This window comes from Lepidochelys kempii, chromosome 10 (genome assembly GCF_965140265.1).
Source record: "Lepidochelys kempii isolate rLepKem1 chromosome 10, rLepKem1.hap2, whole genome shotgun sequence".
Taxonomy (NCBI): domain Eukaryota; kingdom Metazoa; phylum Chordata; order Testudines; family Cheloniidae; genus Lepidochelys; species Lepidochelys kempii.
In genome coordinates this window covers 64,985,890-65,011,234 of record NC_133265.1, presented here as the reverse complement: position 1 = coordinate 65,011,234, position 25,345 = coordinate 64,985,890, and the positions used below count along the sequence as shown (strand labels likewise).

General features: G+C 39.9%; 1 protein-coding gene and 1 long non-coding RNA gene across 10 annotated transcripts in view; one reads left to right on the top strand and one right to left on the bottom strand.

Moving 5' to 3' along the window:
- Window positions 1-25,345, top strand: part of FBN1 (fibrillin 1) — a 220,249-nt gene that overhangs the window by 60,392 nt on the left and 134,512 nt on the right. For all 8 annotated transcript variants that reach the window (XM_073303899.1, XM_073303905.1, XM_073303898.1 and 5 more), the window contains one exon: window positions 23,453-23,650. In XM_073303899.1, the coding sequence (XP_073160000.1) occupies window positions 23,453-23,650 (198 nt within the window). The remainder of the gene's footprint in view (window positions 1-23,452; window positions 23,651-25,345) is intronic.
- Window positions 1-25,345, bottom strand: part of LOC140894953 (uncharacterized) — a 57,966-nt gene that overhangs the window by 5,396 nt on the left and 27,225 nt on the right. Inside the window, exon 3 of one of the 2 annotated variants that reach the window (XR_012154009.1) lies at window positions 14,119-25,160. The exons of the other annotated variant lie outside the window; for it this stretch is intronic. This is a non-coding gene — a long non-coding RNA (uncharacterized lncRNA). Of the gene's footprint in view, window positions 1-14,118; window positions 25,161-25,345 lie in introns of those variants that run through there. 2 annotated transcript variants of the gene reach the window in all.

Genomic DNA, 25,345 nt, shown 5'->3' with positions numbered 1-25,345 from the left:
AGTGAGAGTTCCAGTCTGGTGGTTCTCATTTTAAACATGTGGGCTAAACTACATTATCTTTGTAATTTAGGCTTACAGTATATTCACACACTAATAAAAGCTGTGTTTAAGGGCAGTCTAACCACATCAAGCTGATTTTATTTTATAACACTAAACAATTTAATGCTTTAAAAACATTTTTCTAATTCCAATTTATCTATCAGAAGTACGGCATGAAAAGTGAAGCTTAATTATTAAAATAAGGGTTCATGGCTGTTCCTAACCCAAGCACCCCCTAACAGGAATGATATGGAGAAATGGCATACTTTCTGGGAACTTGCCTTTTGGACAGAATGCAAAATAACTGTGATCATTAGGAGGAAGTTTTCTCTGCCCCTGAAGTGTCCCAAATTACGGGCTTTCTATTGTGTTATGGGATGTTTTTGTTTTGCTTTGCTTTTTAAAGCACCACTTTTCCCACAATATTGGTGTGAATGCAGCTGTAACTTTCAGTATCAGTCAAAATACTGAACTACAGGCCAGTCAGTCTCACCTCAGTCCCTGGAAAAATCATGGAGCAGGTCCTCAAGGAATCAATTCTGAAGCATGTAGAGGAGAGGAAAGTGATCAGGAACAGTCAGCATGGATTCAACAAGGGCAAGTCATGCCTGACTCATGTAATTGCCTTCTATGATGAGATAGCTGGCTCTGTGGATGAAGGGAAAGCAGTGGACGTGTTGTTCCTTGACTTTAGCAAAGCTTTTGACACTGTCTCCCACAGTATTCTTGCCAGTAAGTTAAAGTAGTATGGGCTGGATGAATGGACTATAAGGTGGATAGAAAGCTGGCTAGATTGTCAGGCTCAACGGGTAGTGATCAATGGCTGCATGTCTAGTTGGCAGCCGGTATCAAGTGGAATGCGCAAGGGTCGGTCCTGCGGCCGGTTTTGTTCAATATCTTCATAAATGATCTGGAGGGTGGTGTGGATAACACTAAACTTTGCAGATGACACTAAACTGGGAGGAGAGGTAGATACGCTGGAAGGTAGGGATAGGATAGAGAGGGACCTAGACAAATTGGAGGATTGGGCCAAAAGAAATCTGATGAGGTTCAACAAGGACAAGTGCAGAGTCCTGCACTTAGGACAGAAGAATCCCATGCACCGCTACAGACTAGGGACCGAATGGCTCGGCAGCAGTTCTGCAGAAAAGGACCTAGGGGTGACAGTGGACGAGAAGCTGGATATGAGTCAACGGAGTGCCCTTGTTGCCAAGAAGGCCAATGGCATTTTGGGATGTATAAGTAGGGGCATTGCCAGCAGATCGAGGGATGTGATCGTTCCTCTCTATTCGACACTGGTGAGGCCTCATCTGGAGTAGTGTGTCCAGTTTTGGGCCCCACTCTACAAGAAGGATGTGGAAAAATTGGAAAGAGTCCAGCAGAGGGTGACAAAAATGATTAGGGGACTGGAACACATGAGTTATGAGGAGAGGCTGAGGGAACTGGGGATGTTTAGTCTACGGAAGAGAAGAATGAGGGGGGATTTGATAGCTGCTTTCAGCTACCTGAAAGGGGGTTCCAAAGAGGATGGCTCTAGACTGTTCTCAGTGGTAGCAGATGACAGAACAAGGAGTAATGGTCTCAAGTTGCAGTTGGGGAGATTTAGGTTGGATATTAGGAAAAACTTTTTCACTAGGAGGGTGGTGAAACACTGGAATGGGTTACCTAGCGAGGTGGTGGAATCTCCTTCCTTAGAAGTTTTTAAGGTCAGGCTTGACAAAGCCCTGGCTGGGATGATTTAATTGGGGATCGGTCCCGCTTTGAGCAGCGGGTTGGACTAGATGACTTCCGGAGCTCCCTTCCAACCCTGATATTCTATGATTCTATGAAAATAGTCTGTTCTGCCATTAACATTTCTGGGGCTGATGTGTGTGTATCAGTAGCCATCTAGATCCCTAAATGTTCCCATTCAGTTACAAATTAAAACCAAAAACTTACTTTCAAACTTATAGTGAATTTTTTTTTTTAAGTACAAGTTTGAATTGGCACCATAACTACTAAACCTTGCATTTCAGGCTGATGCCAGAGCTCCCGCAGAGGAACTGTATACACTGTACTGCACTCTATAAGCTTACTCTCCTTAACACTTCAATTTGAAGAGGTCTGGTTTATCACTGGTTAACCCCATCCTGTTTTCCATTTTCTCCACTCTCTTCCCAACAATTATGGGAAGCTCCTGTACTCTCATGTAGCTTAATGGTTCTTTTGCCTTAAATCCCAGACAGAAATTGGCCCCTAATAGGCATAATGTCCACTGCTTTGGAATGTGAATCTGTATTGGCTGAGAGGTTGGGAGAGTTGGATTTGGCTGGAACAGGTTCCCAACTATTAAACACCATGGGCTTGATTCAAAGCCTGTTGAAGTAATAGATTCTCACTGACTTCAGGTTTATTTTCATTTGCCAATTTACTGCATTTTCTGTGTGTGAGGTGGGTGGGTGGGGGTTATGTCACGTATGGCATGTGTCATCTCTGCAGCTGGATTAAGCCATTCCTGATGTAGTTTGCAACCCTTTAACTCTTATTTCATCTGGTGAAGCATTTGTTTTCCCTATTGTCTGACAATCAAGTATGAGAATAATATCAGGGCAAAACATTTGGACCACATCAGTTTGAGGAGAACAGGCCAAAAAGAATGTGGAAATCAACTGCCTACAGATGGGAAATGGTCCTTTTGGAAAATATGAGGTTAATAGCTGCAATTTATGTAACTTTGTTTATTCATATGTGGTCGCCTAGTGCTAGCTAGTACATAATATGTCAGAGAAAATAGCCAGATGAGACAGTCTAGTGTATTATGTTAATGATCTACTCATCACAGTGCTTTTATATTCTCATGCATTTCTTAAGCCGATACCTTTCTGCTGGACAGAATATGAACAGAACCTTGCTTTTGACCCTTCCTTTCCTTAAAAATCACATCCATTAAGGCAAGGCACCCCACTCCCAGGGTGGAACCAAGATTTGTTGGGGTCAGCTTGGTATTCAGATTCTCTTCCTAGCTGGCTTTGTTTGGCTGGCTGCTCCTGGCTATGCCTCCCTTTTAACTAGTTGGTTGGCTGGCCTTTGCTGGCAAGCTTCCCTCTCCTGGTTGGCTGGCCCCTCATGGCTGGCTGACCCATCTCTTCCTTTCTTCTTTCCCCATCTCTTCCTCCCCATGGGTCTCCTCACTCCCATAGTTTGTCTCTCCTCTTGCTCCCGTCACCACCTTCTTGTTTGCCTCCCCACCTGTTATATTCACTTTGATCCTTTCTCCCTTGCTACATCCTTCTTTCCTATGCTCTCTCTTTCTTTGTTGGCTGTTTGTCCCTGTTTCCCTCACACCTGTTCTCTAACCCCTTTTCTCTCCTGTTTTCCCCCTTTTCCTCAAATTTGTTCCATTCATCCCAGTGCATTGGGGGCACTGCCTGGGGAGCCTAACCTAGCAACCACTTTCATTAAAACAGAGGAAATGATATTTTTACTAAAACACCATCTAAGAATGTTTTTGAGGGTTTTATTTTGGTGGCTTGTGGAGATTCGCCCTTGGTATATGCCTCTCTTTCCTGAACTTCACGGATTTATGAGCCCAGTCTACACTCAAGCAAATCTTACAGTAATACATCTGATAGAAACCCTATTAAAGTGTCACATAATTCTTCTGTATCTTCATACCCATCATTGTTGTCTACCAAGAAATCTGCGTATCAAATAACAGCTTTTCTCTTCTATAATTGGCAATTGTCTCCTGCAGGATTCCTTTAGAAATGCTTCAGCCCACTGTTTCAGACATTACAATTGCAATTGTGGTCTCACAAACACTTCATTATGTCAGTGTGGAATAAGAATTTTTTTTAGTGATCACAATGATGGGAAAGGAAGTACAGGCAAATATCATGGCAGCTAAATAGAAGTTTGCTGAAGAACCTGGTATTTAAAAAAGAAGTTCCCAAGTAAGATGAGATGCTGCATTTCATAGAGTATTTCTCATGTATTTCAAGCTCAATCTTGCACTCCGTACTCAGCCAAAAGCTCCCACCGACTTCAGTGGAAATGTTGCCTAATTAAGAACTGCATGATTGAGCCCCTTATTAGCTGCTGCATAGCATGTCACTTTCCGTCCGGCTGAAAGCTACGTAAGTATTATCAGTACTGATTGATAGATCAGCCTTAAGGGGTCCTTTTAGGGCAACTCTCTCAAACATTGTCTGTATTGGGGAAAAAAAACCCTCTTCTTTCTTCCTGATGTGTTAAGCCACCTCTCATGTCAGAAATATGAATCCCACCTGAGAGGGCATTGCTGCCACATGGCAGTGTGTTACTGTGAGTGAACACCCCTTGTCCAGCTGCCAAAAGACAGATTCTGAGGCTTGTGGATTGCCTTTTTGCAAATGCTCAGATGAGGTACATTTTTGTGTAAAAATTGTTCATGCAACTTATTGAGTTGGAAAATTAATTAGACTATCTAATTGATTGCACATGAATTCCTCTGAGGAATGTGTTCTATTGCCGGTACGCTTGTACAACACAGAAAATCTCAAGAAATAATTCCTATGGATTTTGACTAGAAGCTGATGACCAACTGTGCATAGAAAGTTAGAGGATGTTAGCATGAAAAAATGTTACATGAAAGTTCTTATTTATTATTTGTATTACAGTTGTGCCACGAGGTCTCAAATGAGCTCTGAGCCCTATTGTACCAAGGGCTGTACAAACATATACTAGATCTTTGCCCTGAAGCGATTACAGTCTCATTAGGCAGAACTCACGGATTGTGTGTCTATGAAGGAAGTACTGTTAACTCCACTTTACAGGTGGGAGACTGAAGCACAGAAAATTGTCACTTCTCCAGTGACACACAAGAAATCTGTAGCAGAGCTAGGAACTGAATTCAGGTCTCCTGAGTCCCAGCCTTCTGTCTTAAACTGAGGAGCATCCTTCCTCTCTAATGATTCAGTCAGTAAGCAATTTCCAGCCTATTATGTACAGTGCTTGGTAAAACTATCACATGATACATGTACATTTGACAGGCATCTGGACCTCAGTTCCTGCATCTGTTTTTACCTGTTAGCAAGAGTACGCTATGCAGTTCATAAAATTTCCCAAACTTCTTTTATCTATAAAAAGTTTAGCAGTAGGCCATAAATAATACATTTAACTATGACAAATTTGAAAAGATATTAAGTATTATGTATTTTAAATACACTCTCATGACCACCACCATCACCCCCCACACACTCCATGGCTTTCAGTAATGTTCATATTATAAATTCCAGCCACGGCTCATTTCTCATGATGAATTAACCATGATGCATCATGCCTGGTTAAGTAGTACATTACACTCAGTTATGTTACCCTGGAGAAAGAGAGAGAGAGAGAGAAAGGGGAGGCAGGTCAACCCCACTCTACTTGAGTGTTAGGAACTCCCACGTTGAGATTTAGTGAGGTTTCCAACACGTAGGCCTACATTTGAGATATTCTCTCCAAAGCCAGGTATGAACACTAAAGTGAGATTGAATTCTATTTATACCCACAGTATCATAGTAAAATATATAGTATAGTATATACTGTACTATAAAATAAACAGTACTATATACTATAGCATAAAATATATAGTATATAGCAAAGTATATAATAAAATCAAAGCTTTTGCTTTAGTCACTTGCCCCCCGCCCCAACTAGTAAAGGGGGAAGGAAACACAGCACAGTCTCCCTTTCATATATGCTCTCCATTCGCAATCAAGAAGGATCTCATGCTGTTTTGTGTGGCAGCAACAGTATTCTGTGTAAGCACGCAAGGAATGAACAGAACTACATGTTCATGTCAGTGTAGTAATTGAATTTCTGCTGACAGCCTGCTTGAGCCCTCTGTTCCCCTCCCCTTCTCTCCTCTCCCCTCTGAGAAAATGTTCCTATTTATTAGTTCCCATTGACATGGATTCTGGGAGCACCACTGTTCTGGATCAACTGCTTGACTCCATTAGATCCAGATGTTTTACATATTTACATTGACATATTTAAATGATTGTCCTGGCAACAAATAAAAAGTTCCACTTTGAAGGAGCTTTGGGATTTACACAGTGTGGAGGTGAGAGAAGCCTGTATTTTTTTGCAAGGGGAATCTTCAAAATAACTAGCTAGGAAGCTTCCAGAACTAAACAGCAAATCATGCAGTGGACCACTTGGTATAAATTAAGATTTCCAAGCTTTTGACACTTCCCTAGGAGCAGATCATTAGTAAAATACAATTGGACCATGTCATTTATGATTGAGCCAATATGGGCCTGATTTTCAAAAGACAGGTTTCAGAGGAACAGCCGTGTTAGTCTGTATTCGCAAAAAGAAAAGGAGTACTTGTGGCACCTTAGAGACTAACCAATTTATTTGAGCATGAGCTTTCGTGAGCTACAGCTCACTTCATCAGATGTTTACCGTGGAAACTGCAGCAGACTTTATATACACACAGAAATCATGAAACAATACCTCCTCCCACCCCACTGTCCTGCTGGTAATAGCTTATCTAAAGTGATCAACAGGTGGGCCATTTCCAGCACAAATCCAGGTTTTCTCACCCTCCACCCCCCCACACAAATTCACTCTCCTGCTGGTGCTAGCCCATCCAAAGTGACAACTCTTTACATAATCAAGTCGGGCTATTTCCTGCATAGATCAAGGTTTTCTCACATCCCCCCCACCCCCATACACACACAAACTCACTCTCCTGCTGGTAATAGCTCATCTAAACTGACCATTCTCCAGGTTTAAATCCAAGTTAAACCAGAACATCTGGGGGGGGGGGGGGTAGGAAAAAGCAAGAGGAAACAGGCTACCTTGCATAATGACTTAGCCACTCCCAGTCTCTATTTAAGCCTAAATTAATAGTATCCAATTTGCAAATGAATTCCAATTCAGCAGTTTCTCGCTGGAGTCTGGATTTGAAGTTTTTTTGTTTTAAGATAGCGACCTTCATGTCTGTGATTGCGTGACCAGAGAGATTGAAGTGTTCTCTGACTGGTTTATGAATGTTATAATTCTTGACATCTGATTTGTGTCCATTTATTCTTTTACGTAGAGACTGTCCAGTTTGACCAATGTACATGGCAGAGGGGCATTGCTGACACATGATGGCATAGATCACATTGGTGGATGTGCAGGTGAACGAGCCTCTGATAGTGTGGCTGATGTTATTAGGCCCTGTGATGGTGTCCCCTGAATAGATATGTGGGCACAATTGGCAACGGGCTTTGTTGCAAGGATAAGTTCCTGGGTTAGTGGTTCTGTTGTGTGGTATGTGGTTGTTGGTGAGTATTTGCTTCAGGTTGCGGGGCTGTCTGTAGGCAAGGACTGGCCTGTCTCCCAAGACTTGTGAGAGTGTTGGGTCATCCTTTAGGATAGGTTGTAGATCCTTAATAATGCGTTGGAGGGGTTTTAGTTGGGGGCTGAAGGTGACGGCTAGTGGCGTTCTGTTATTTTCTTTGTTAGGCCTGTCCTGTAGTAGGTAACTTCTGGGAACTCTTCTGGCTCTATCAATCTGTTTCTTTACTTCTGCAGGTGGGTATTGTAGTTGTAAGAAAGCTTGACAGAGATCTTGTAGGTGTTTGTCTCTGTCTGAGGGGTTGGAGCAAATGCGGTTGTATCGCAGATACATAGATAAATAGATAAATAGATAGATAGATAAATAGAGACTGGGAGTGGCTAAGTCATTATGCAAGGTAGCCTGTTTCCTCTTGCTTTTTCCTACCCCCCCCCCCAGATGTTCTGGTTTAACTTGGATTTAAACCTGGAGAATGGTCAGTTTAGATGAGCTATTACCAGCAGGAGAGTGAGTTTGTGTGTGTATGGGGGTGGGGGGGATGTGAGAAAACCTTGATCTATGCAGGAAATAGCCCGACTTGATTATGTAAAGAGTTGTCACTTTGGATGGGCTAGCACCAGCAGGAGAGTGAATTTGTGGGGGGGGGTGGAGGGTGAGAAAACCTGGATTTGTGCTGGAAATGGCCCACCTGTTGATCACTTTAGATAAGCTATTACCAGCAGGACAGTGGGGTGGGAGGAGGTATTGTTTCATGATTTCTGTGTGTATATAAAGTCTGCTGCAGTTTCCACGGTAAACATCTGATGAAGTGAGCTGTAGCTCACGAAAGCTCATGCTCAAATAAATTGGTTAGTCTCTAAGGTGCCACATTTTCAAAAGAGGCTCCTAACTTTGCAGGGGTTCTGTTTTGGATGCAGAACTGTAGTCACTGAGCATGAAGTTCTGTCCCATTAAAATCACTCAGAGTTCTGCCTTTGACTTCAGTGGAGCCAGGGTTTCACCCATAGGGATGGGTTGTCATAAGTGTTGAGCAGCGGCAGCTCCCATTGACTTCAAATGGGGTGGAAGGTGCTAAGCATCTCTGAAAATGAGGATGTAGCGGTGTTACGTAAATGATTGTCTTGGCAACAAACTCTCATTGACTTCACTGAGGCCAGGATTTCACCATAGACTTCTAAAGCTGAGCACTTCAGAAACTGACATGCCTCAAATTAGTAGAGATGTTTGAAAATTTGTGTCTATATCAGTCATTTGTTTACAGCAATTAATTTTAGTGAGGAAATTGAATTTTGGCAGGTAACAATGTATGTTGTAGGCTTCCCATGGGAACGACCCCCTTCCAAGACTTAGTGGCTTGTACTGGCACCAAGCATGGGACAAATGGAATCTTAGAAACTCCCACCAAGTGATAGAAGAATTGGGGGTTGGGGTTTTTGTGTGTGTGTGTGTGGGTGGGTTTTTTTTTTTGAATGCTTAGATAAATAATAGTTTTGCAGTACCTGTTACATTAGAGTAATGTACACATAGCTTGCAGGAAGACTAAGGAAAAGCAAATTACATCATCACAGATGTTATACAACAGTCAGGAAATGTTAAACAATATGCTGAGAATGTGGAATTATTTTTACATACTGAATAGCAACAATAGACAATAGGTCTGCCATAGTCGGTATGCATGAAAAAGGAAGACCTACAATTCTACTTTAACCAATATGTCAAGTTTAACAAATATTGAATAACGGTGATCTTCATTAAGTTGCCTACTGGGAAGTTCAGTAAGATCTCCTGCCCAGCATGCATATGAAGGCAGAATTTGACCTTAAACTTGGTAACGGCCTATGGCTAAGGATTCCAGGTTTTGGTTTCTATTTTGACTGATGTTTATTTTTGGTTTCAGAGTAACAGCCATGTTAGTCTGTATTTGCAAAAAGAAAAGGAGTACTTGTGGCACCTTAGAGACTAACCAATTTATTTGAGCATAAGCTTTCGTGAGCTACATCCGATGAAGTGAGCTGTAGCTCATGAAAGCTCATGCTCAAATAAATTGGTTAGTCTCTAAGGTGCCACAAGTACTCCTTTTCTTTTTGTTTATTTTTGGCTTATTCCTTAGAAAAATTGGATTTTGTAGCTTTAATATAAAGGTGATGACGTTGCTGTGAGTTGAAATCAGTTAGTTTCATTGTCCCTGGGGTGATGAACATCCCACAGAGCAATGCTGCAGCATCAGTCACGCAGACTTGAGCTGTTCACTGTATTTGGAACACCTGCACACACAATAGAACTTCACGAGCAGAATGCTCCCTGAACTGCATCCACTATGGCTGCTATGCATGACCAAGAAATGAATGGCTGTTAGGATCCTTCCAAAGCAACATTACCACTTTCCAATTGTATCCGAGGTTAGTTTTTTCTAACCAAATATTAGTAAGTTGGAATTGGCGGTGTTTCATAGGCAGCTTCCAGTTTTTAGTGGAATCTCAGCAACTATGACTGAGCCTGAATTAAACCCCAAATGGTTATAGGTTACAATGTTATGCAGGTGGATCAGCTCCTATGCCTACAAGGAGAAACGTAGCTGTTTCCTAGTTACCGTATGTAATGGAGACCTGATTTATTCTCATGCCTGTTGTACACTTTTCCCATCAAATCTCAGTGATAGTGTAATCAGAGTTATTCAGTCTAATTAGAGTATCATTACTACAGGCATTCCTTGTTAAAATACATGCTAAAATGAACGCCACCTTGATGGCTAAACATGAACCAGATTGATCTCAGTTATACCAATGTAAATACAGAATAACTCCATTGATGTCAGAGTTACTCCATATTTGCAGCACTGTAAATGAGGTCAGAATCTGGTCCCATGACACAAAGGGTCGTGCAGTGCTGCTGAGTGCTGTTAGCTGCTGAGTTGAATGCACCATATTGATGTCTGACGTGATCTGTTTATATATCAGTTTAAATTTATAAGACGCTCTGAGATCTTTTGGTATGCAAAGTGCAATGTGGATATAAAACCATGATCAAGGTCACACTGTGAAGATGAAATAGCATATTTGTATATTATTTATTATTGTCTCCAAATAGTGTTTTTGGTGCATTTAGGCAACCAGTTACTGCACAGAATATATAAGTTTCCACTACCTTATGCAAAAAATAGTGATAGTTTATTGCTTATTGGCACTGATAATTGAATAAATTGAGTAATGAAGGACTTTAATTTTACAGCAGATCAGATCTGTGACTAATCAAACTTTTCTGAAATGCTTAGATTTTTAACCTGAAAATCTGTACAAGTGCCTGGCAGAACAGAGTTGGACGGGTGAGTGTGTGTTGTGTGTCAGAGAGAGTCCACATTCCAGTACACTCTGCATGCTTATTATTTCTGCATAGGGGAAACTTTTCCATAGCCATGATTTCCCATGAGTACTGATTCCCTTTTGTTATGGTAAAGAGGGAGAGACTTTCTCCTCCCAAGCCAACTGCTTTTTTGGCAGCCATTAGAATGGGGTAGGAAGAGATTGGCGATTGCTCTGATCTCATTAAGGAACTGCGAGAAGTCTAGAAATCCTGCACTATGAGAGAGGATCACAAAAGCGATTATATATAAAGCTGTCAAGGTTCCTCCCCCACTCTGAATTCTAGGGTACAGATGTGGGGACCTGCATGAAAACCTCCTAAGCTTACTTTCACCAGCTTAGGTTAAAACTTCCCCAAGGTACAAATTAATTTTATCCTTTGACCCTGGATTTCCACTGCCACCACCAAACTTTAACTGGGTTTACTGGGAAACGTAGTTTGGACATGTCTTTCCCCCCAAAATCCTCCCAACACTTGCACCCCACTTCCTGGGGAAGGTTTGGTAAAAATCCTCACCAATTTGCATAGGTGACCACAGACCCAAACCCTTGGATCTGAGAACAATGAAAAAGCATTCAGTTTTCTTACAAGAAGACTTTTAATAGAAGTAAAGGAATCACCTCTGTAAAATCAGGATGGTAGATACCTTACAGGGTAATTAGATTCAAAACATAGAGAATCTCTCCAGGCAAAACCTTAAGTTACAAAAAAGGTACACAGACAGGAATAGTCATTCTGTTCAGCACAGTTCTTTTCTCAGCCATTTAAGGAAATCATAATCTAACACATACCTAGCTAGATTACTTACTAAAAGTTCTAAGACTCCATTCCTGTTCTATCCCCGGCAAAAGCAGCATACAGACAGACGCAGACCCTTTGTTTCTCTCCCTCCTCCCAGCTTTTGAAAGTATCTTGTCTCCTCATTGATCATTTTGGTCAGGTGCCAGAGAGGTTACCTTTAGCTTCTTAACCCTTTGCAGGTGAGAGGATTTTTCCTCTGGCCAGGAGGGATTTTAAAGGGGTTTACCATTCCCTTTACATTTATGACAAATGCAAGCATACACTTATCAAAAAACTTTCCTTACCACATTTATTGCTATTACTTTAAATTATCCAATCTGAAATACATATTCTAATTTCTTTCCCACCATTTCCATTGTGCGTTCACTCTTTGCATTTCACTTAGCTTGGACATTGAAACTGGCCAGTTCCCTTTGTCTCACCTCCCCCTTTTCTTTGTAATCCATTTTATTTCTGGACTGGGTCTCATCCCAGCACACTACAGTTGCATTTGGCTTCACCACACTGCTGAGGAATATTTATATTTAAAAAAAGAAACGAAGAGAACATTCTCGGGGCTTTTTTTTTTACAAAAATTACCCCACACCTTTTTTAAAGAAATCGCAGACATATCCCTTTCAGTTCTGGGTGTTATATTGTCTTTGTAAGAGCATTTCCTCTCCTCTTTCCCTCCCTCCCTGCACCAAGAGATTGCTCTATTTAATCTACTCTAGCTCATTAGGATCTATTTTTCTTACACAGGTTGCACTGCTTTTGGATAGTCAAAACTATTTTCTAGTCAGTATCCTTTGGAGCCAAATAGAAAAACAGACCCAAAAAGTTAGTCTTCTAGTGTTGTCTTTACCTTGCTGTTTAATAGTTAATATCTGTGGTGAGTTAGGAGAGTTTCTATAACGTGGCACTTCTTAAGAACTCTTTTTAAAAAGAAGTAATAACTGCAGCCAACTTGTTCTTTTTAAGTGGAACTTCCAGACTATTTAAATTGAACCCATTCTCCTTAATAATCATCCGGGCTCGACAGTAAATATGTCACCAAAATTTTTATTCTTTGCAAAAGGGAGGAGAGAAAAAATCAGTTTGAATTTTATTTCATTATTGTTATAATCTTTTGAGAAGAATTGAGAAAATGAAAAGCTACAACAGAGCATTCCTTTTCAGGATTTACAGGAAATGGGGGTGAGGGGAAGAATGTGTCAGGTAACTGATTATTCAGAAATGCAAAGTTCTCCGTTTAGTTGCATTGCTTACTGTTTTCTTCATCATGAAAAAGAATAAAATGTGGTAACAATTTTCTGTATTTTGGACTACTGCTGCACATAATTGGGACCAACAGAGCTAAAGCCTTGATTTTGGTGAAATGCTTAGTCTGCATGTTGGATTAAAATGTGTGCAACAAATCACTCAAATTCTATAATAATTTTTGAATATTATTTTTTATTTTATTACTTTACTTTTCAGTGACAGACTTTGAGAAGTGGGTCAGTTGCAAGAACAAAACTGGCATGAAAAGAGTTGTGTATTTGCTCTTGAACATGGATTGCCAAAATACTTTTTTAAATGGTCAGCCTGATTTGTTCTGTACATCAAATGCAGCTGATAAAAGATAGAGTTAGGCTTATGTGGATAATAAACTATTATTTAAAAGTCCTGTTCTTTAACCACTACCCAGGAGTACTAGATAGCATTTGCTAGATAGACATGTTAAAAAGATCATCTTGCAAAGATGGATTTTTGAAGAAGCTTACAGAATGGAAAATAAATTTAGGTTAAACTGTGCCAGCAAGGCAATATATGACTACAGTAGGAGCAACAAGCAAAGGTGGGGGAGACATGGGGAAATGGGGTCACTGAAGTTATAAATTATGGGATGACATTTGTGGTACTGCAGTATATGAAGCAGTAAACAACTTTTGTGGATGATTAAATGCTGAAGTTAAACAGAGCAATATAATAACAGCAAAAGCAGCTTATTGCAAGTACTGTGAGTGCCAACATCATGATCATTATTCCTATTACATGACTAAGGAAAATAATGAGAGGCAGCTAAGCATACTAAGAAATAGTGTTAAAAATATTTACAAAATGTTGTTGTTTTTCTGTTCTCATGAAAGCCCCCTGCTGCCTCTACCATGGATTTTCCAGTAATGATACATTTTAGGGTTTGGCTAGGATGAGTGTATGCTGGAGAGTGTGAGTGTTGAACAGTGAATATTTTTTTGAGGAAATGGCCCATGTTGAAAAAGGAGTATTGTGGTTGGATGCAGTTATCAAGCAGCAGAATTTCAGTGTCACCTGTGAAGGGAGAACCCTTGTAATTGGGTGCTCTGGGGCTGATTGGTTGAAATTCTTCTTGTCACATAGTTTGATACTTTATGCAAAATAGCAGGCTAGATGATGAAAGGCAGGAACTCTTGAGTCTTAGGTCTGCTTGCTGACTCAGTCTGTGAAGTTAGGTGAGTCACATAACCAAGTTAAAAGTGCTATATACAGTGGTAGCATACAAGCAACTGACAGGGACATTGTGTAAGGGAAGCAGGAACACAGTGTAGTTGCCTTCCCCACCTCTCTACTGCAGTGAAATACATTAGAATGCATTATTTGGGTTTTTTTGTGAGGGGTATGTGTGTGTGTGTGTGTGTGTGTGTAATATTCGTTTAAAAAAAATACAAGCTCTCCCTCCTCTACCATAGGACCTTGAGCATGTCTGAGATATTTAGGAGCACTCTGAGAGACTCAAGAGCACTGCAAATTTGAGGCCCAACTCCTAACCTTTGTTTTCTTTAACTGTCCACAGTTATGTTCCAGTTTACTACTATGCTCAGTCTTCTGTCACTTTCCCATCAGTTCTTGGCCTCATAGTAATTTGTAGAATGAAGTCTAATCTTGTTTTGGTCATAGCACACACATTGCCTTCTGGAAAGAGGCATGTTGTGACCGTCTCTGTCATGTATAAATACATAGCTCCTCCTTTTGTTTATAACTTTTATAACGGTTTGGATTCGAAATAATTGGAGACTGATGGATGAATTTACGTCATTTTGTTCCTTACATGCAGTTCTGTTGCTCTTTGAGTTCAGGAAGGAGACAGCAGTGACTGAAATACTGTGGAACATGGGGTAGCTGAAACAGTGTTTCTCTGTTAATATTGTAGTTGGTGGGAGGTAAGTGTATATTAAAAGTGAAAGTGAGGCAACTAGTATTCTAAGTTTTATTGGTCTTGAAGGCCTGCTCAGCACAAATATATACTCATAGCAAGTGGCTGCTCAGTTCAAGACTTCTAGAAAAGTAAGTCAGTTAAGAAATTAGCCCCAACAGATGTGTAATAGTAAGGTATTGGTGTATGCATAAGGGAGCTGTGTGTCGATAGACTATTGACACACACTCTGCAGTGGCAAATGGTTATGCTTCTGTATAACACTTGCCCCGTGCTCTATATAAACTACAATATTAATACACAAAACAACAGTTTGGAACATGAATACTGCAGTTTATGGGGCAAACTCAATATTTTTTCCAAGTAAGCTTCTATGGTTAGGTGGAGTTATTAATGCTTTATACTTTTGAGAGAAAAATCACATCCATATAGTTATTTGCATTTAATTTTCTTGGTTTTTTCAAGAAAAAGAAAAGAGAAAATAAGAAACCACCTATATTTTATTTGTAAGGTTTCACCACCACAGAGTAATTTCCCTCTAAGTTAAGAGCAAGTGGAAATAGAGTGGGTCTCTACTCTGTATGTAACCTTAACATCATCTATTAGAGTGAACCGTTCAATAAACCAATGGATTTAATATTTGCATCTTCTTGACAGCAGAGTCACAAACAACAAAATAGATAAAATTCAGATTCTTCAGAACAATATTATTGATTGTGGAATGCATATATTGCCCATTCCTACAATCTTTGGGCCAAATCATACGATCTTTACTTCCCGTTGAGTTCTTTGGGAGCTTTGTCTGAACAAGAGTAGCAGAATTTGGCCCCATGTTTTTACTGTTCGAGGCAATTACAACCACCCAGAGAAACCTTCTTGTAGGTTCCATTCTTTGTGGGGTGTCAGTAGCATCTGTTTTAATTAGAGTAAATATATTGCCCCACATCATAGGCCTTGCCACACAAGATTGTTTACAGACTGGTGTTTGTTCTTATAGAATACGTGTAGTTCTCTAAAATTAATTTGCCAGAAATGCTACTTCTGTGCTGCTGCATTTCTGATGCTAATTAATTCATTACAGGAAGCATTGTGTGCTTGCAAGGTCACTAGGGTTAGATTTATCTTGGCATGAGCATTTAGCTGAGATCTTTCAGTAGGAAGAGTCAAGTTAAGTACTTTTTTCAGTGATCTTTCCTCTTGCTGTCATAAATCAGTGTTCTTACTGAGATATCCAGTGATTGATAGATTTTCATAGACTTTAAGGTGAGAAGGGACCATTATGATTGTCTAGTCTGACCTCCTGCACAATGCAGGCCACAGAATCTCAGCCACCCACTCCTGTAACAAACCCCTAGCCTATGTCTGAGCTATTGAAGTCCTCAAATCATGGTTTAAAGACTTCAAGGTGCAGAGAATTCTCCAGCAAGTGACCTGTGCCCCACGCTGCAGAGGCAGGCAAAAAAAACCCCCAGGGCCTCCGTCAATCTGCCCTGGAGGAAAATTCCTTCTTGACCCCAAATATGGCAATCAGCTAAACCCTGAGCATGTGGGCAAGATTCACCAGCCAGGCAGCCAGGAAAGAATTCTCTGTAGTAACTCAGATCCCACCCTATCTAACATCCCATCACAGGCCATTGGGCATATTTACTGCTAATAGTCAAAGATCAATTAATTGCCAAAATTAGCCTATCCCATCATACCATCTCTTCCATAAACTTATCAAGCTTAGTCTTGAAGCCAGATATGTTTTTCGCCCCCACTGCTCCCCTTGGAAGGCTGTTCCAGAACTTCACTCCTCTGATGGTTAGAAACCTTCATCTAATTTCAAATCTAAACTTCCTTGTGGCCAGTTTATATCCATTTGTTCTTGTGTCCACATTGGTACTGAGCTTAAATAATTCCTCTCCCTCCCTGGTATTTATCCCTTTGATATATTTATGGAGAGAAATCATATATCCCCTCAGCCTTCTTTTGGTTAGGCTAAACAAGCCAAGCTCTTTGAGTCTCCTTTCATAAGACAGGTTTTCCATTCCTCGGATAATCCTAGTAGCCCTTCTCTGTACCTGTTCTAGTTTGAATTCATCCTTCTTAAACATGGGAGGCTAGAACTGCACACAATATTCCAGATGAGATCTCACCAGTGCCTTGTATAACGGTACTAACATCTCCTTATCTCTACTGGAAATACCTCGCCTGATGCATCCCAAGGCCGCATTAGCTTTTTTCATGGCCATATCACATTGGTGGCTCATAGTCATCCTGTGATCAACCAATACTCCAAGGTCCTTCTCCTCCTCTGTTACTTCCAAGTGATGCGTACCCAGTTTATAACAAAATTTTCTGTTATTAATCCCTAAATGCGTGACCTTGCACTTTTCACTATTAAATTTCATCCTATTACTATTACTCCAGTTTACAAGGTCATCCAGATCTTCCTGTATGATATCCTGGTCTTTCTCTGTATTGGCAATACCTCCCAGCTTTGTGTCATCCGAAACTTTATTAGCACATTCCCACTTTTTGTGCTAGTGATTCTCACTAGAGTTTACAGTAGAGATGGGCTCTAGCCACAAATTTTGAATGTTCCATGGGCACATTTTGAATGTCCCAAAGCTCAGAGGTTTACAGATGCGAAGTTTTGCTTTGGTCCACTAAAAAGACCAGGATTCATTTGCAAAATCAAGATCTGTATCTGTGATTGGATTTTGAAGACCCTCAACATATGGATTCAAAGTTTTGATTCCATCCCATTTCTAGATTGCAGCACCGATGTATTTGATGGTGATCTTTTTTAAAGTTTGCATCTGATCTGGAATCTTTGCTACAATCAAGACCATCATGATCCCATCTTCAAATCATCACAGATATACACAAATAGAAGATTAAAAGAGGACTCATGTTATATTGTTACAGGTTTTAAAAACAATTTAAAAGTAACATATAAACATAAGATGTTTGTTAAAGCATCTGTACTTGTCTCAGAAGTAATCATGGGCCTGGAAGTCTTTTGTGGCTTAAAATTGAGGGAAGAGACTCTAAATAATCCAAGGTAATACTTTTTGCTTTAGAATCTAAACTTTCCAACCCTATCAAGAAAGAATGTTTTGCCAAAGAATCACAACTGTAACAGATAGCAGCAGTGTGAATGCTGTAGTAAATACTATGTGGTCATTGGTTTCAAGCTCTTTAACAGTATGTGATAGCATAATTATGTAGTTACAGCTTTGTAACATCAGCTAAGTTAATGGGAGTTTTTTAGCCTGGGTAAGCACTGCAGGATCAGGTTGCAACTTTGGGAATTCTATCATGTCATGAATCTTCTTTGTACCAGTCTAGGTAAATGTAGTATTTTCCATGATAGTTAGATAATAGACAGAAGGATATTTTTAGTATTAATTCTTTGAAAAATAAAATACTCCGTGTACTCCCACCTCCCAATAAAGATTCAGTTTTCAAAAGTAGTCTCTAAATTTGTTGCTGTGATTTTAGAGACACAGCTAATTTGCATGCCCTGAATTTGTGCTTACAAAATTGCAGGCCCAAGATATGAAACTGGGTTGAGGCCTCTTGAAAATTTGACCCAAAGTAGTAAATTCCAACTTTGTGTGTTGGACAGTTGAGGTACAGTATAGAATTTTTTTTTTTTACTCAGTCCTGCATTGTTTGGAATCCCTTCTAGATTTCTAGGGATTCTCTTGTGTTCCCTTTCTTTCCTATCCAACCTTTTGGCTTGTGTTCCCTTTCTCTCCCCCAAAATAAATGATGCCGCCACATACTTCTAGACAAGGACTGGATGAAATTCCTTTTGGAATCCATCAACTTTTCTTTTCAATTGATGGGGATACTCTTGAGCAATGCAAATACTTCCCTCTTCCACAGAACTGGATGTGTGGCTATAACACACTCAGCCTCTGCCGTTCCAGGGAGAAGGGGACTGGGACAAAAAAATGAAACTATCTCTCATGTAGCACCTACCGTCATATTACTGTTCGCAGCATTTTAATTATCTAGTAAATTAAATGCTCATCCTTTCACTAGTAACTAGAGTTCTGATCAAAGTCCTGGCCCTTTTAGGGTGAATTCAGTTGAAAAACGTCAAGTTCCTGTAAAGGACAGGATGAATATAGGCTACAAATACCATTGATGTGAAAGGCAAAAATAGAAATTTCTCCCTGTATGCTGTAATAGTATATTGAAGATATTTCCTGATATTGTTCCTTCCTCTTCCGTTATTTTGTTTTTCTCCTTGATCCTCCTTGCGTTGTTTCAGAAACCTGGGTTGGTGACACTGTAACATGGAAATCAGTAGGTGTTTTCTTCCTTCTTTTGATACTTTTGTAACAAATTATTCACTGTCCAGATTCCAAGTGTTAAATAACTCCTTCTCTTTTGACATGTTTCCTTGTATGCTTGGTGAGATTGATTTGACAGTTCTTGATCATTGGCTAGCTGTAGTAGTACATGGAATATTTCATTTACTCTGACCTTTGTAGACTTCCTTTTTCTACCTAGTGCTCTAATGTGTACAATCCTCTTCTTTCTCCACCCTGCTTCACAATGGACTAAAGCAAACTCCTTCTCCCAGTCTACTTCTTTAGTATGACTTAAGTCGTCTTGGTCTCATCTTCAGCTAAAATATAAAGGTAATTTTCAAAGCCGTTCATGTGCATTTAGATACATGTGACTCCAATGAACATCAGTGGCTGTATTTCCTTGTGAAATTGTATATTGATTTTGAAGGGCTCTAGTACTTTATAATCAGAGTGCCAATGTGGAAAAGGGGACTTTGTTTGTACAGATGGTTTTTAAATCAGTGGTCCTAACATAAAATTGGGGGCGGGTCTGGTGGCTTTAGCTATCAGCCATTCCTGAAACTATCCACACATCTACATGGACTGTCATCAAGTATAATGCAGGATGAGGCCCTTAGTTTGAACCATTGTCCTCTAAGGCTGGGGCAAAGTCTCTGCATGAGAATTCCTGTCAACTTAAGGATGGTAACTCCTGTAAGGCAAGCAGGATTTCACCTCTAGTCCTTAGACTGATTTGAATTTTAAAATCAATGCTCCAGTCATTTAAAATTTACTTTTAAACAATACGTTTACGTTTAAGAAAGACAAACTGTACTTGCAGACATCAAGAATAATGTTATTTGAGCACTTAAAGACCCAGGGTAATGCATATCCAGGTGTTGTAGTTGTTGCAGATGGCCTAATGCTCCGAGTCGCATTGGGCAATGACATCCAGTCTATACTTGGACCAATTATCGATATTTATCACGGTGCTGCATTTTGGTCCAAGTCTGTCAACGGTACGTATTTCAGAAGCCAATGTGGTGGCTTGATGAACACAAGGAATCTTTTAAAGAATTACATACAATTGTCTAGGTGCTGTAGTCAGAGCAGGAGAAACCCATTGCAACACAACCTCATTCCTTCCCTGTGACTTAATGGGCCAGATCTTCAGCTCATGTAAATTGGCCTAACTCCATTGATTTCAGTATTCTTTTTGTGACAATGTCTGAAAGCACAAGTGCTGTTACAGTTGCCATCCTTTTATGAACTCCCTTTAAGGCAAGCCTGAACCTATGACAAGCTCATTTAAGGAGATTGAGCCTATATAGGCAGTTAATGGAAGAACGAGCACCGGAGCCTGATAAAAGGCTATCAAGACTCAGTTGCAGGTAGGTGCTTACACAAAGAGAAGCTCTCCTAAGGGAAAGTCACTCCCAGAGAAGTGTAGGCCCCTCCAAAAAATGGGACTGTACAACCCCCTGAACCCAAGGGGAGAGATTTTATTTCAGGTTTATTTGAATTTAATAAAACAATACCCCTGCTGGGGTTCTACATCTTATACCCACTTGGATGGGGTGGAATTCTTAAGGGGCCCTGAGAGAAGGGAAACTAAGGCAACGAGTGTCTATGACACCACACTAGGTCAGGAGGGAGTGCTACAGGGCAGGCATGCTCTGAGACAAACTGTCATTGGAACTGGCTTATGCAAATAACTAGTAGATACATGAAAGAATGTATACAATTGTGGAATGCCCATGAAATGAATAAGGCCCTATCCAACAATCTGGTGAGCATCTGTAGTGAAGTGCTGAGTCCCATCAACTAGAGTTAGGTGAAAATGTTTGTGTTTTCAACAGCAAATGTTTGCAAAATTAAAATAAATTTAATTTAAAAAGGGTGGTTTTTTTCTTCTGTTTTTCAAGCAGCTTATAAAAAGGGTCAGATTTTTCAAAAATTTAAGTGAAAATTTTCAGTGAAAACTTTTGAATTTTTTTCTTATTTTTTACCTGGCATTTTTCAACTAGCTTTACTCTCAAATCCTAACTAAGGGCTTGATCATGCAGACCCTTTGCTCATTGAAGTAGCTGCATTGACTTGACTTGAGCTCGGATGGAATGTGAGGAAGAGTTTGTGGGATCAAGACCCAAGTCGGTGAGAGCTGAGTTCTTGTAGAAGAATGCCCAGGATTTATAACCTCTTGAAATCAGCATGATTTACAAAGCGAAACATGTTATTTTAAAGGAATGTAAATAGTGTGAGTGATATAAGTATAGGTTTCAGAATAGCAACCATGTTAGTCTGTATTCACAAAAAGAAAAGGAGTACTTGTGGCACTTTAGAGACTAACAAATTTATTTGAGCATAAGCTTTCGTGAGCTACAGCTCACTTCATTGGATGCATTCAGTGGAAAATACAGTGGGGAGATATATATACACAGAGAACATGAAACAGTGGGTGTTACCATACACACTGTAATGAGAGTGATCAGATAAGGTGAGCTATTACCAGCAGGCGAGCGGGGGGGACACACATAAGTTTGTATGTGTTAGGTATACTTTGTCCGGCCTCTGCATGGAGATGGGCCCAGACTAGATGGCCTTTTGAGGTCCCTTCTAGCCCTACATATCTGTGATTTTATAATGTCTTTACTTGTTCTACAATTACAGTTTCTTCTGATATTTTGAGTGGAACTCATTTCACCTTTTTTCCCCTAAGCATTCACCTTGTACTGTATCAGCATATATTATTAGGATCTGATCCAAAGCTGACTGATGTTAGTGATAAGAGTCTTATTGACCTCAGGGCATTGGATCAGGCCCTTCTATGAGAAACCGGGGCTGAAAAACGCATGGGTTTCTCTGTGAACACATGTTAACATGAGCATCCAAATTAATCTTTTTACTAATCCTTTTTATTGGCCTCCAGATTTTTCCATTCAAAGGTGAGGGGGGGAAGCGGGGAGTGATAAATCTTCTGTAAAAAGATGAAAATTTTATTTGACGAGTGGAGTCTGGCATGTCCCGGAGACAGCAGGAACTGGTGTTGCTATTTTGTTGTTGCCGTGGGAGAATGGAACAAAATAAAGGCTACTAATATTTTATTAACATCCCAGTTTAATTCTGTCTGTTGGATAAATGGCCTGTTCTACCATAAACAAATCAAAGTAGACATGCCTTCAGTCCAGCTGTAGGCAAAGTTTACCCATATGCTTGGTATGGAACATGTCTGTGTAACCGTGAAAATTATGCTTAATAAACTTCATGTAGACTACATACCCCTGAGACCTGTTTAAAAACAACAGTTGTGGCAACAAACAGAACCTCTTTTATCAGTGTAATTTTAAGTACTGTGCTAAATATTAAAACAAACTTCATTCAGTTTGATGAAAAGAACTCACTGATGTTATTATTAGATATGATCCCAAGCTGCAAAGTGGATCCAAATCTAGAGCTTAACTTCCCCAAACTGTGGGAGTCATTCAGCTTAAGGAGGGTTTTTCCTTCTGAGGCCATCTGAAATAAAGGCATGCATTAAGCAAAAAAGGCACACAAATATTCAATCAAATTTGTAACTGAACTAGCTTCAGCCATGCTCATGTGCATTATAATGTTGGCTTTCTGTGAACATTTGTGGGGTTGAATTTTACTGACACAGCCATTTACAGAATGGGACCTGCTTAGCTGCATTGGTGAATAACTCTGGAGACTGATTTTAAACGTACCCATGCAAAGATGCGTCCCCTTAAGGAGCGAACAATACCATCTGACTTATCTGACCAGTTACAAATAAGTTTGAGTGTCTACCATTTTACAAAAAGAAAAGGAGTACTTGTGGCACCTTAGAGACTAACCAATTTATTTGAGCATGAGCTTTCGTGAGCTACAGCTCACTTCATGCTCAAATAAATTCAAATAAATTCAGCTCATGCTCAAATAAATTGGTTAGTCTCTAAGGTGCCACAAGTACTCCTTTTCTTTTTGCGAATACAGACTAACACGTTTGTTACTCTGAAACCTACCATTTTACAGAGGTATGCCTCATCATGATAATATCTGAGCATCTCCCGTTAAATAAAAGAAAACAACAAAACTCTCACTCCTCATCATGTGCTGGAATACCTTAAAAAGTAGTGGAATTATTTTTCTTCTTCTCACTTCTACCTCTCACCCAAACACATGTGGGCTCTATAAAGAGCAATGGTAAGAAAGCTAAGCCAAAGAAACGGGGCTTACATTTAGTCCTGAAAATTATGAGGAGACTTGGAGCATCTTGAATATCAGATATTCATGGTAAAGTAATCGTGATCAATCCACAGAGATGTTTATTTCGTATTCAAATATATTGACAATTAAAAATAAACTTGAGAGAAATTATGTGCCCATGGATAATCACTATGTTGGAAAGAGGGTTTTTTTGGGATTTTTATGGGGTAAATTATTAGTTGCGAATTATTTACCCAGCTCTGCTTTATTATGAGTTATGTAATGTCTTTGCTTTCTTTGGTTCAGATTATAGGACTGGCCCATGCTTCACACTGGTAACCAATCAGATGTGCCAGGGACAGCTCACTGGAATAGTCTGTACAAAAACCCTTTGCTGTGCAACAGTTGGGAGAGCATGGGGCCACCCCTGTGAAATGTGTCCAGCTCAGCCTCATCCCTGCCGCCGGGGTTTCATTCCAAATATTCGCACAGGAGCCTGTCAAGGTAAGCTAGATGCAAAGCTTCACCAAGAGCTGCTAAAATTATTAATGGCTTAATCTTGATTGAGTTACATTGCTTTGAATAACCTGTCCTAAGCCATTCTCTGCTGTACATGGGAAGAATGGAAAAATGATGTCAGATACATTACTTTATGGTTCACTAAGTGTATGATGTTCAAGTAAGTGCATTAGTAACTTAGGTCATGTGAGAGAGCAGCCAGGTTCTTAATGAATTTTTCACCGCCAGCAGCTCCTTCGTTTGACTGGATAGTGGTGTTTCTCTATACACACACTGCCACTTTGAGAAGGGGTTTGTTCTGTTTCAAACTGTACTCGAGATAGACAGACAGAAAATCAAACCTGTGAGGAGGATGTTCTCTCTGCTTATCTTAATTTTTTTTTTTTACTTCAGTTTGTTGGCATTAGGTTCATTTTGTATGTCTCGCCTTTTGAGCTACATTCATCTGACCTGGAGAAAACTGCATGCCGTGCCGTTTAAAATGCCCAAATTAAAATGCCCTATTGTACATTTTAAACAATTTTGGAAATACATTTGCATTTAGTTCAAATTGTAAAATCCACCCAGATGTTGCTTGCTTCTTTTTGAGCATGCCTCACCCTAGAAAGTCCTTACACTGCTTTTTTGGCTTTTATTCTAATACTTCCAGCTGTACAAATTCTTTTATTGTCTGGATGTCTGGCAGGAAATAGGAGAAAGTTAACAGGGGCAGCCATGTACTGAACTGGTGTGGATTATAAATTCCCAGGACTGTATCTTTGGGACTTGTTCATTTAGACCTTTCTAACATATTTTGTATTGTGAGAATAGAGAAGATAAAGATTATAAATCTATTTCTAATTTTATTTAATTATGAAATTCCTGTGAAGAACTTCAAGGCATTCCATTGCATTAAAACATTTAGACATCTTGTACCAAGTACAGACTCGTCAAGTCCTGTCTGGTACCTGAAACAGGCCTGATATACCTCTAGATGGACACATGTTAATGCTGCTTTTCTAGGATACATGTGCCCATATTCTGACCTCAGCCATCCTAAGGCACAGTCCTCTCTCCCTGTGAAGGAGCAGGGAGAAATTGTGTAGAGGGTTGAGTGTTGAAGTCATTGACAGGTCAGGGACTGTATGTACCTAAATGTTTGACCCATGCCCCTCAGCTCTTAGGCTATGCCTTGTTACACCTCTCCATTGTTCCTGTCACGGGAATGCTGCAGAGCGACCTCTGACGGTTTGTATGGTCCAGAACAAGGCTGCTTCTTCACACTGCATGTTTCTTAGCACGCAGCTACGTGCAATGACAATCCAGTTTTGGCTCTGTAGGTTTGACTTGTACTTCCAGTTGATCTGTTCTCCTGTGTCCATACTTTTAACAGACCAGGTATGGAACTATATGTTATCTTTATTCTTCATGCAGTTGTATGACATCCAGTCTCTTTAAATCAGATAACTTAAATGTCTTCAGTCTTAGTGGATGTTATTTCACATCTATATTTGATCTAAATAGTAAAATGAAAGCAGGTTCAATAAAATGCAGCCTTGTTGCCATAGGTTCTCTGAAGAAAGAACAAGCCCGTGATGTTTGAGAGTCAGTAAGACAAATGGACACACATTTAAGATATAAAATATAAATAAATACAAAATACAAAATTGTTGCCCACTGTTCAAATCTGCTCTTTGTCTG